This window comes from Zerene cesonia, unplaced genomic scaffold, assembly GCF_012273895.1.
Source record: "Zerene cesonia ecotype Mississippi unplaced genomic scaffold, Zerene_cesonia_1.1 Zces_u002, whole genome shotgun sequence".
Classification (NCBI taxonomy): domain Eukaryota; kingdom Metazoa; phylum Arthropoda; class Insecta; order Lepidoptera; family Pieridae; genus Zerene; species Zerene cesonia.
The window spans coordinates 1,594,758-1,607,929 of record NW_024045132.1 but is presented as its reverse complement, the minus strand read 5'-3'; the positions used below and the strand labels follow the sequence as shown (position 1 = coordinate 1,607,929).

At 31.6% G+C, this 13,172-nt stretch overlaps 1 protein-coding gene across 1 annotated transcript in view; it reads left to right on the top strand.

Moving 5' to 3' along the window:
• Positions 1-4,877: 4,877 nt before the first annotated feature.
• The window catches only part of LOC119838284, a 58,284-nt gene continuing 49,989 nt past the window's right edge, over positions 4,878-13,172 (top strand). The window contains exon 1 of the mRNA XM_038364151.1: positions 4,878-8,878. Coding sequence (XP_038220079.1) covers positions 5,278-8,878 — 3,601 coding nt within the window. The 5' untranslated portion in view covers positions 4,878-5,277. The remainder of the gene's footprint in view (positions 8,879-13,172) is intronic.

Below are 13,172 nucleotides of genomic sequence, written 5' to 3'. Positions count from 1 at the left end.
GTTAAATTTTATTTCTTTTTTTTTATATTTTGTAAGTGTGTGCAATAAAGAATAAATAAATAAATAAATAAATAAATATCTCTTATCGGATTTCCGTAACATGGGACTAAAAGGGTAAGAGAGAAGATACCACATTTATTAAAGTGGACACTCGCACATATAACTTTTGCGTTGCAGTCTACATTTCAAAGATATCAACTGCTTTGATTGAAATCCGATCAAGGCATATTAATGTGCCATCTTCATGAACTTTGCGCAAGTTATCACATCAATTTAAACCTAGATGTCGAGTTATATTTTATCGCCGTGTTTTAAATTTTCTCCGAGCTTCACACAAGTTTGGCTAACTACATTTTTGGCATTATATGATGAATTTTATGATCAGTATAAAAAACAGATCTTTTACCTTTCTTTGCACATTTTTAAAATCTTAACAACAATCTCGTCAACTGCACAAGGCAGAGTTAATATTATATAGATAACACTATTTAATAAATGTTATTAAATTCGTTTACCATAACGTCATCGCTATCAACGTTTAATTAATTATTAAATTATAAATATGCACATATTTAGGAAGCAACGAAGTTAACGTTCTTTATGTAGAAAAAATATAAATTATGCGTATGTTTATTAAATCGTAAACCTTGGAAATATATGGTGCTCGTTATTCCAAATGTGAGAGTTATTTTATGCGACACTTTTAAAGCTTAGATAGGCTCATCACTAACGATCTTCAGGAATATGTTCCTGACCTTTATAATAAATTAACCGAATTCGGGTACTTCGCTTTATGAGACAAGCTTTATAATACTATTCAATTTTAATGAACGTATAGAACTCAAACGATCATGCCTATGATTACTGTTTCTAAATCGAGGTTACGGTAATTATTCATATTTTCCACTAGCATTTCAATTAGCACAATGAACATTATTCACGTAATTATACATTTAAATTGTAATTATCGGTTCTTTGCTCGATAGTAGCTTAAATAACTGTGATATTTTATTGAATTTATAATATAATAAATTATTTGGTAGTAGGTATATGCCAGAGAGAAAAACAACTATTCATTGCATGACACATCTATAAATCTGTGTACCTATTTTTATATTAATACAGCAGTGACAAGGAGTTATACAAGAACGTTTCTTTATTTTAATTAAATCCGTGCACATTTATATTTTGCTTTGAGTCATTAATACCTTTGTGCCCATGCATATTTTACAATGTGAAATTCGAATTCATAAAGTTTCATAAGTAATGGAATTTTTATTCCTTAGATTCAAAAACATTACGAAATAACGTTGCTATATTAAATGAGAGTATGATCGATTACAACGTAGGGTTGAAAACTGAAGACTTTTAATGGATTTTAAACGCGATTTATTAATAACATTATTTAACCGGACGTTTCGAACATATAACAGCGAGCGTGGTCATGGGGATACTAAGAAGTTACATGTCTTGACGTTCATACAAAAATTGTGTTTTATGAACCATAGATACCACCACTTCTAGTTATGAACTACCTCTCCCCATTCCGTAGTTGGAAAGTTAAGATTCATACTTACGTGAAATAAAACGGAAAAAATACTAAAGTAGATAGTTTAAAAAAAACCTTGACAGTTTATAATAATTCAATATAATTAATAATATCATTTTATTATAAATCGACGCTTGAAAGACGTTTGTCCTTTATTGAGCATGTAACATTAGTATATAAAATTTTATCAAGATTGTACTGTAGTTAAGTGTAAACAAACATCGAGACACGCGATATTTCATAATATATTCGAATATAATGCAAATGGCAAACAACTAAATACTTTTCTGATTTTCTAACTAGGATACGAGGCGACACGTACCTACCAACATTTTGCTCTTTCGTGCACTGGGTTCCACATTTCAGTATCTCATTGTATTCCCAGGGCATCTGAAGCTAGCACCTAGGTAATTGGATAACTCGTGTTTAGCAAGTATAATCAGATTTACCATGCAGTGACCGCTCGACGCCGATGCGAATATAAACTGAATAAAATTACGTTTTCATGTTATCTTTGCATACTTTTAACACTTGAAGCTATTGCTTTCTGTGTGTAATAGTTTTGTTTTCATATACATACTGAGTCTTCTCGTTGTGCAGCGAAATACCAATAATTTTAGACACGCCTAGTAGGGAAAACATGAATCTAATAATCATTCATTACTTATAATGTTTTTTTAAGTCAAAGCGGGCGACAGAGCTAATGGTTTACCGAATGCTTAACTATCACCACCGGCTGTTAAGGTTTACAGAAGTACATGAAGAACTGGCATAAGTAAGAAGAGACTGTAAAGGCTAAGGAAAGGAAACGGGCCTCCAGTGATAGTTATAAAAAATGCAAAATGTGTGTATTTTTATTAAATATATATAATATTATGAAAAAATGTGAATATTAATTTCATGGACGCCTAAAGTAAAAATAATACCAAGAAATTGATCCTCCCAGTTTAATTTACTGAAAACTTTGGTTCCATTTACTTTTAATTTGGATAACGAACAAAGGATGATCTTTGACAATAATGTATTAAAATTTCAACATTTTCATCATCTTTCAAGCGGGTGTCATACTTTTTCCTATAACACACAGACAATGCACAGCACTCGTTTTATGGCATTCAATTTAAAACGATTATTTAAGATTGTTTTACAACTGCCTTTATTTTTACTTTTTGAATTCATAAGAATAAATATAACTACTTAGAAACATTTTAGCTTTGTTTACTATAAACATGTATATCGAACTCAAACTCAAAATCAAACATTTATCCATTCAACAGGACTTCCTTCAGAAACGTTTTCGATTCGTTCAAAATGCATAATTGAATATTTACCATTTACTTAACATATATAAATTATATTGTTGCGAACGAAAATCGAACCATTCGTTGAATTCTCAGCATGATAAATTGCCCGCAATCAACAACAATGAGATTATTTATAACGAAATGCATCAATTCATCGCGTGCAATAAAAACGTGATAAGTGGTTCATACATTCGGTCGGCACAATTACCTTATTACCCTTTGAATGTGTGCCAAAAAACTGCTACAGAAGTTATCGGCTGTGCGTTTTTGGCACGGTGGCCCGGATCTATGAGGCGATTATGTCATGCATCGCAAATCCGATGTCCGTTGTTTATCCACAGTCGCCAGTCTAGTCGCAAACAAATATCAACCTTTTATTGTTCAGCAGAGAGCGAGACGACGCGTCAAAACTGGATATTTCTGGAAGGTCACCCCTCTGAGCTTGATTTATTACATTTGCTCCTGTAAAACGCATTGCTGTGATTTTCATTCTATTATTAACGTTGACTCACTGGATATGAAAGTTCGATTATATGGTTTTAAATCGCATAGACTTTGTTTAGTAATTATAAGACTGTAGGAACAATTAAGACGAGAAGACACTTCTGGGTGAGATGCAACAAAACGATCTACAATAAATATTCAAAAGTTAGCTTGAAAAAAGTACTAGAAAATATAAACGTATCGTTTTGTTTGAAGCTGACCCCAAAACCAATGCCAGAAATATAAATACAACTTTGATAAATTTTGTGTACAAATGAAAACTTTTCAAGGACGACATTTACGGATATTATTTATATAATTCTAGCTCATATAAAAGGTTATCAATTTTTTTTGGATCGCGTAATAACAATTATTAGTGTTATAGAATACATGACGCAGCTAATGTAATGGTTTTATGTTTAAAACCTTTTACCAAGTCTTGACCTATATTCATTCATTAATGTGAATCCACACGATACATCTAAAAGCAACATCGATACAAACTGTTATTTTTATCTTCTGTTGTTTCTAAATATATATTACTGTAAAATAGATTTAAAATAATAATAAGAAAAACACTTTAATATATATGGCGTGTCTTTGTTAAGGAAAAAATATTCTATGGGTTTTTTACAATAAAAACTGCATTTATTCCGTAATTTTATCCTTTTTCTTATCTTATGTCACAAAATTTCATGCATTATTGTTAAACGTTAACCAATTTGAATTCAAGAGGAAATGCAGAACCATACTAAAACTAAACTAGTGAGATCAACAAACAGTCTTTGTAAATTGGTAGATAACCAAACCAATGTTGTTAACGTTGTATGGCATTTGTGACTGAATGCAAATTGCAGGAGTTCAATGCATATATAACAATACAGGCATAGGACACTGGAAGTGTTCAATCAGTCTAGATGACCTGTAAATCTAGATATAGGAGCCAGTTGTTCCACTTTTAGCCCACTCTCGTAACGAATTAATTGTAATCACACATTTCCTTGTCATATTTTTATGTAATGATAAAATATTGTTATTTAATCATACAACTGCATTATTGATAATAGAGAGATAGAAAAACACTTTTTATCTGATAAGATTTTTTCTATACATATATATCATACTTTTACAAATTATAGCAGTACAACAAATTTTAAACACGATTGTTTCATAGTTTTAGTTATGTTTGATTTGCACGAATTTGTTAAAAGGGTCGGCAAATATGTAGTAATTACATAAATACTTACAACATTTGTTCTTTATGTGGTGCATAAATTAGATAATAGAAACAAATAAATATGAATTCATTATTATTGCCATCGTACTCGTTAAAATGTATAGAACCTACATCACGTAAAAAAAAAACATGTTACCTACGGCAAATCCACGTGACTTCCGTTCAAACCTAATATAATTTAAATGGTCTATTGTTTGTTAGTTTTTCTCCGTAATGTACACCCGAAAAGGGCAAGAAACACCTTTGCAATTTTAATTAGTAATAATTTCAATCATGTCTGCTGATAATACATTGGTTAGGTAGTACAGAGCAGCCGGCGGCCCGAACGGTCTTCCCTCGTGGCCGATCGCCGCGCGCTCAGTGTACACGGCACAAAAATAAGTCTGCGCCTGCGCACTTCAACCCATTTATAATTATTAGTAAATCGCCGAACGGGCGTACGACTGCCGCGCTTTGCTATCGCTCGCAAATCTTAAAATTCATACTATCCGTAACCGAAATATATCTTTTATCACGAGTGATATTGTGATATTAAACCCGTAACATTTATCTTGTATTAAACCATTAATACCATCAATTTAGTCACAGTGCTAGAGCCCGGTGTCGCGAACTATTTACAATACGATTCAGTGCTTGTGTGTATGCGTTGTTTACTGCCCTTTGCTTATCAGTGATAAAAGTGCAAGTGTTTAGTTTTCATTAGGATGCCGGATAAACCAAAGAGACGTAAGAATAATAAAAATAAGAGAAGAAATAAAAATCAAAATCAACCTAACAATAATGTACAAGTAGTTTCTACTAATGAATCAGAGAAGGTTGATGATAGTCCACCGAGTCCAAGTCAGTGTGATGTGAGCTCTAAAACATCAGAAATAATATCGAATAAATATTCGGAGATAGCTGATGAAAATATTACTACTAATGAACCACAGAAACTATTATCAAGCGTGCTTGTCTCAGACACAGAAGCAATAAAACGTAGTGAAACTGATGATTTAGATCAAGAAAAAGTGGATAGTGCTATAAAAAGTGAAATTAAGGATGAAGTCATATCTGTAACTGAAAAATATAAAGTAGAATCTCCTGAAAAGACAATAAAAATAAAACCGAAATTACAAAATAATATAAAAAGTAAAAGTGTTGATAACGATGATCAACCTACTATAGTTGAAATTTTAGACAACGGAGAGAAGGATGAAACCGATAATAGCTTAGTAGTTGTTGACGTTAATAATGTTTTAATCGCTGAAGTCGATCCTGACATTGAATGGGAAAATACTGGAGACCTCAAAGATTTGAAATTATTAAAACAAGAAGATACTGTTATCCCTGGAGCGTTGTCTGTTACAACGATACCCCTTAATGTAGCCCAATGTGAACAAACTAAATCTATGAGCCCTGAGGAAGAAAGATGCTTACGAAAATATCTGCAGAGTTTGAATTTATCATCCAATCAAGGTGTAGATCCCAGTTGTATAGAAATAAAAACTGAAATAGAACAGATTGTTGAACGTGAAATTAAACAACGCTTAAGGAAAAAAGGATTCGCTGAAGATAATTTTATTCCTAGACTGGGGCCTCCCAGATCATTACATGTAATTAATGAGGAAGTTAGTGGAGAATCTTCAGCCACTTCGCGTCGTCATTCATACTTAAATGAAAATAAAAGTGACACTGACGAGTTAGATGACGAGGTTTTCAATAGATCTTGTGACAGTAAAAGTAAACTTAGAACCAATAAAGACGCTAAAATAATTACAAACCTCATACCACAACAGTGTATTCGTGTAGACGCCCAGATTAAAGATCCTGAAATTTCTGAAGCAAGAGGAGCTTGGTGTACTAAACAATTAGAATCATTGACAGGGGCAGAAATTGTTTACTTAACGGATTCATCGAGTAGCACTAGTTCTGCATATGATATTAATGATATTGACGAATATAACGACGAAAGCGACGTATCTGTTCGAATAATAACTCCAACAATTGAAGTTACAGATACCGATACGTTTCTCAAAAATAATTTTAGGTCAAAATCTGAAAAGTCTCATCAAAGCACAAAAGTACACGAAAAGGATAAAAATGTTGTGAAAGAAATTAAAAATGAGGCTCAAAACGACATTATGGAAGGAAAGCGCGATAATTCAACTGATGGCCACGAGATAGTTGTTTTATCTACGGATGTTATAAACACCGATTTATATGTTAAAGAAATTGATAATAATGAACAGAAAGAAGTGTCTAATCCGCTTATTTTTATGAATCAAAATCATGCAGATAATTCAGATAAAAATAATGATTTTAACGAAAATGACTTACCAAAATCGAAAAAAAATGTGGATCAGTATGATCTTGAAATAAAAGTTTTGAAATGTGAATTAAATGATGCGATAAATAATTTAATAAAGGAAGTGATTTCCGATTCGGAAAGTGTTAATGACATGGCAAATGAGTCATTAGTTCGTCAGGATTCATCTAGTAGTGTAGGTTCTTCTCAATGCACTGCAAAATACAACCCAAAATGTTCTTCTCTGAACGATATACCAGGCCATGAATCCGATGAATTCAGCGCAACAAACAATGAATTTAAACATTTAGAAGATACAGAAAGTCATGTAAAAGATGTAATTGAAACTATCAAGGAAAATTCATTTAAAGATGAATCAAAAACTTTTGATATAAAAACGCCATCTTTGCGTGATTTATGTTTAGGAACAATATGTAAACTACCTTATGGCGAACAAATTTTGGAAGAATTGGCGAATGTATCAGAACGTTTGCAAAAAATGAGTGATCTAACATTGGATGCTAACAAATTTCGTGAGGCAACAGAAAAAATTAGCAATAAAAAGGAATTATATAAAAAATTGTCGCCAAAAATGCCTGTTACAGATTCAAAAATTAAAACAGTTCCTCCCCCAGTGCAACCCCGGAATTCATCTTTAAGAATTACTCATGATGAAACTCAGATTAATTGTACAAAATCCGTGTCTAACCCATCACCCATCAACGTTTGTTTATCACCGTCTCATAAAATGCTTATGGAAAAAACAAACACATTATCAGGAAAAGAGAAAACAGAACACATGAAAAGTGAACACAAGATATCCGTAGATATTCGTGAAAAAGACAAAGATAGCAAAGACATAATTAATGTTCCATTTAAGTCTCAAACTGGAAGTCGTTTATTAGCATTATTACGACCATCTTCAATAAATGACTCTAAAGAAAATATTGCAGGTAACAAGGGTGGTTCAAGTAATCTATCGTCTTTTTCCAATATATACGCAAAAAATGAGAATAATACCATCACCAAAAGCAATGATGAAAATAAAAAGTCATTTATTTATGATCATTGTAATTCATTCAAGCCCATACCACCCCCAAAACCAAGAAAATTTTCATCATCATTTTACGAATGCAATCAGTCATCTAACTTTATAGAAAGTTCACTAAAATCTGTTAAAAATGAGAACAAGTATTTCCACTACTCAACAGGAAATTTAAGTAAAGAGATAGAAGATGATATATCATCTATTCAAAATATGCACCGACATTATAACGATATTTACAAAGAAGCAAGAGACGAATTTTATCCACGACGCCCGTCCTTACCTAAAGATTTGTGTGACCAACAAATGGAGTATATTTTAAGAAAAGAAAAAGAAGTTGAAGCAGAAATACACAGATTAGAAAATGATCGTCTAAAACCTCCTCCAAGAAGAGGCCCTAGAGCACCGATGATATTAGATGAAGAAACTCATGATATATCTGGGCTTAATTCAAACACACGCAATGCCAAATACGTTTATGATAATATGGTCACATCAAAATCTACTCCGAAAATAGAAAGTGGGAAACTATTCTCCGTTTTTAGTAAAAGTGAAGAAGAGTTAGTAAGAAATAAAATGTATTCAGAATATGTTAATCAAATGGCTGAGAGAGAGCAAAGGAAACAACAAAAAATTATAAAAATTACCAAACCGCCACATGCTCTGAATAATAACACATATTCCAAAAGTGAGTCTGAACTGAAATTTTTCGAACATAAAGTAAATAATCGTATTGAAAAAGAATTTATCGATAGAGCAAAGGAAAGATGGAATAAACTTGGTTTTAAAGATCCTGAAACAGAAGATGAAAGAGATAACGATAAAAATACATATAGGGAACCGAAAGTGATTGAACATAAAATTAAAGTGATTGACTCCGGCGAAGAAAAAGATGTAAAAAAACTTCCTAATCATTTGCAAGACTTTGTGAACTTTACAGTGAAAGATAAAAATGATAAAAGTAGCAGTCCTGGTGAGTCGGATAATGATGAAGCATCATCGCATGGTGTGATTATGTGTGCAGTGATAATCTTACTATTAACAATAACTAAATTCATCATGAGACTATTTCGTTGAAAGTGATATATAAATTCTTTTATATTTCTTGTAGATACTCGAATACTAATTTATATTTAGGATTAGCATGTTTTAGCTGGCATGGTTGTTATTGTGATTGTAGAATAAGTTGTATGAATAGAAGAATACTTCGTAATGCAAATATATTATAAAACAGGTAAGCGAGATAAATAGATATATTATTATTTATTTTAAGGTTCTATGCTTACCTTCCCAAGCTTTAATATATGGAAAATGTTGAATCATTTTCAACCTATGTACCCACGAACATAAAATTAATGTCATATCTTAATACCTGCATAGTCGTATTTATGCTTTTTACCGTTCCTTAAAATAATTTTTTTATCCAATAAATATTATTAAGATTAGTAACATTTTATTGAAATCCTTTTATCATTTTTAAATAGCACATTATTAAACCTTTTGGTCAAAAATAACTAGGTTTTATTATTATATAATTATAAGCCAAAATATTTAAATTCTAAAGCAAATTAGGCATACAACATAATACAAATATCATAATTAGGTGCGTTACTTTCTAAGCATTCGATTCTGCGAATTATTGAATAGAGTGCAACGGTATTGGCGTGCATATTGCATTACATGCTATAAATGGTAATAATAGATGTGCGAAATGCGATAGACATATGTTTGCGAATGGAAATTAGCATTTGCTAGATAACTGTGTTATCATCGTATTGACGAACTCGCTGCGCAAACAAAGTAATTATTGACGTACAAAATCCACATTTGTTGCTTTATGCTTATTTATCACCGTGTAAGTTATCATCGAGACTTATATCAGATAAAAAATTAAATACTACACGTTCTGCTGCCAAAATTTCAACTGAAATCGTTCAAGATAAAGAGCGTTGTCCGTGAAAATATTTAGATCATCTATATTCGTTCTAAATGGCCCTTGGTGACTCAAGACTGTAAAATACATACATATTTACATTTCTTGCACAAAATTTGCATTTTGGAAGAGTGATCTCAACGCAATGTCAGTATTTATGTAATAATTTGACTCCTACATCTTTTCGAGAACCTAAAAATATAAAAAGCACTTAGCAGCTTGAATATCTAGAGATAATTTTTAAAGAATTCAATGGTATGAGTATTTGAGACATTGCAATGTTTACTCGAACATTTATATTTCTTCGCTAACTGCCAACATATAGGTACATCTCGTAATATAGACATAATTTCCAATTAAATTCGGTTCGGTTGTGAAAGTGACATAATGATGATATTGATGAGATCGGAGTTCGGACGTAGTGTTCACTCTAAATTATTAATCTAAGCCCCTCTGATAGCCCGCGGCTATTATGGAATTTCAATTACTAGATGAAAATAACCAAAGATATACTATGTAATATATGTCTAAAACGTTTACATGAAATTGCGTTTCATGTTCCTTTTTATGGAAAATTTTCACTCCGAATAATGTAATTGATTTAAATGTAAACAATAAAGAACAATTTTTATTTGTTTGATTACACTTTGGTTTCTCTTATTATTTCGTAATGGAAATACATTTTAAGTATTAAAGAACACATTTTACCTACGTTTCGTTTTATTATCGTCACTTATAATTTGATGATAATGCATCGGACGCTCGGCGTAATTTCATTAAAATGTACGTTGTTTATTCTTTTTTTTTAGTAAGTACAGTATTTTTGTTAGTTTATGACCTATATATTTGAGGAATAATAAAATTAAATAGATCTCGTAAGATGTAGCTTGCAAATTTTCTTTTAATCGTACCTATCGAATATCACCAATTTGTATTTCAAATAACGTTTAATTGATAAAGGCGTTTATTTCGAAACGAATACGCGGCTTTGTGTAACCATTGATACAACTAAAAATAACTATAGACTAAGGTGTTCCATTTTCTGGCAATGAATAGTTTCTTACTTACACTTGGCGCTCCATTCAGCCGTAAAGATAGTAGTTAGTTGCAGCAAATAGTTATGGGATATTGGCGAGCTGATTTGTTTTACGTCAATGTTAAAAATAATTTGTAATAGATCATTTTTCATGAACAATTTTGTTATGTGTGGTCACGATGAGTCGTCGTGGCAGAACGCGGTTTCGTCATTCATAGTTTGTGTAACATGCGAGCTTGCATTTTTGTTATGCATACATTAGTATGGGTCAGGTAATGCAAATGCATTTGAGAATTTGAGTACATTTGAATAGGATTTTTGTGTGTGTTTTTTTCTTATATGCATGTGAGGTTTGGTGGAACACTGAGATCACATTTTGATGCAATGGAAGAGACACAGGTAGACATAAAAAATGCGACACGTGAGCCAAGCATGTACTTGTAGTATTTAGATGAATAAAAATTGCATTGGCATATTTATACACAATTGATTTATGTTCATGTTAAAAAATATACACACTTTTACATAATCTTCGTATTAAAATTAATGTTTAATTTAAGCTAGAGTTTAAATAACCTGAAACTCGAAGCGCGAAATTACTTTTTTACTAAATCAACAAAGCAAGCGTTATAAATCATATTTAACTCGGATGAAGGTGCCAGCCTAATAGAATATACTTAACAAGGAGCCAAAGTAAATGATATATTTGAAGTATTATTCCATTAGTCTGATTAAATTAAAATTGGTGTATCGCGTTCTGAAACTTCAACAAATTTGTTGAATTTCTTGTAGTTAAAATCGCAATTATATCACCGTAGTTGCCTGTGAGGGAAAAGCATTCGTAAATTATTTGATGCATAGTCCTAATGAGTAAAGGTTAGGCATACAGGAAACAATTTGATGACGGATGTGAAGCATTGGGTGATGTTTATTGACGCAGATGAACAAACACTTTTAGTAGGTACGAGTATGTGTATTGGTTGTTATTTGGCGGCTTACGATAATACGTTCATGCTATTCGATACTAGATATTAGAGCATGCAGCTATTGAAAATATTCTGTTCGTAATTTACTTTTACCCAATGATGCGATTACAACAGGTGACTCAAACTAGTTTATTTATGTTTTAGACTAGCTGTGCCTGGTATGTACGTATGTATGGTTTCATCTGAGGACGAAACCGCGGGCATAACTATGTAGTAATCTATGCCTATGCCTATGTGTTATTCTGATACAAAAGTTACATCACTGCCAAACCTTATCAAAATCGGTTCAGTAGTTTTCGTGGAAGAAAAACAAACAAATACATTCATTCATACACTCTAACTAATTTTTGCATTAATTATATTAGTAGGATTGAGCACTTTGCCAAGATTGGGCTTTTGTTTAGTATCAATATACATATTTCGAGCCCTGTCCTCATTTTACTCTTTAAAAATAACTTAAGAACATACCTACATGATGATACGGATTAAAGGTATAATATGTATGATTTTTATATTGAATACCTTCATTATAATGCTAGCTTCAATGCATTATTATGAATTTATAATAGTACCTACTGATAGTTACCTGTTATGAATATCATCGTAATTAATTTGACGGTCTAATGATTTTAATTACCTCATCTATAATTTGATAATACATATAAATACATGAATTAATAGCCAATTGAATAAGCCTATTTTCGGGAAACATGAATTGATATATTATTTTATCATGGTTCGTTTATTTGGAAGCATTGTAAATAACATTTATGATGTAATTTTTATATCCGCGCCATCTTGTGCGCAAGAGACGTACTTCAATAAGTACTATATATCGCCGTTAGATGGCGTGAATCTATTATTAACGATATTCATACATACTTTAATGTACTTTGTATGAGTCGATCCATTGTATAGATTGTTGTTATATTTTATTGTTCTCGCAATAGAACATTTAATTTTGAGTCATAGAAGAGGAAAAAGAGTCTTAAAATATACATAGTATAGATCAGTTACGATGTAATTGTGATAAAAAATGCATTTAATAAGAATTAACTATTACGTTATAAAATATCCCCGTTATAAGCCGAAACATAATGCCGTACGCTCAAATAAATAATTCTGAAAAATATCCGAACATAAAACTTACAAAATTTTATGTCAGTCAAAATTCATTTCTAAATATAGGTGGCCGTTGTGTGAATCCACAACAGCTAAGATTAATTAGAGTTGCGGTTAAATTAATAACCGGCCCAACGCGCCCTGGACGACCGGCGCCTTCGTATTAAATAGTGCTTTTACACAATAACAA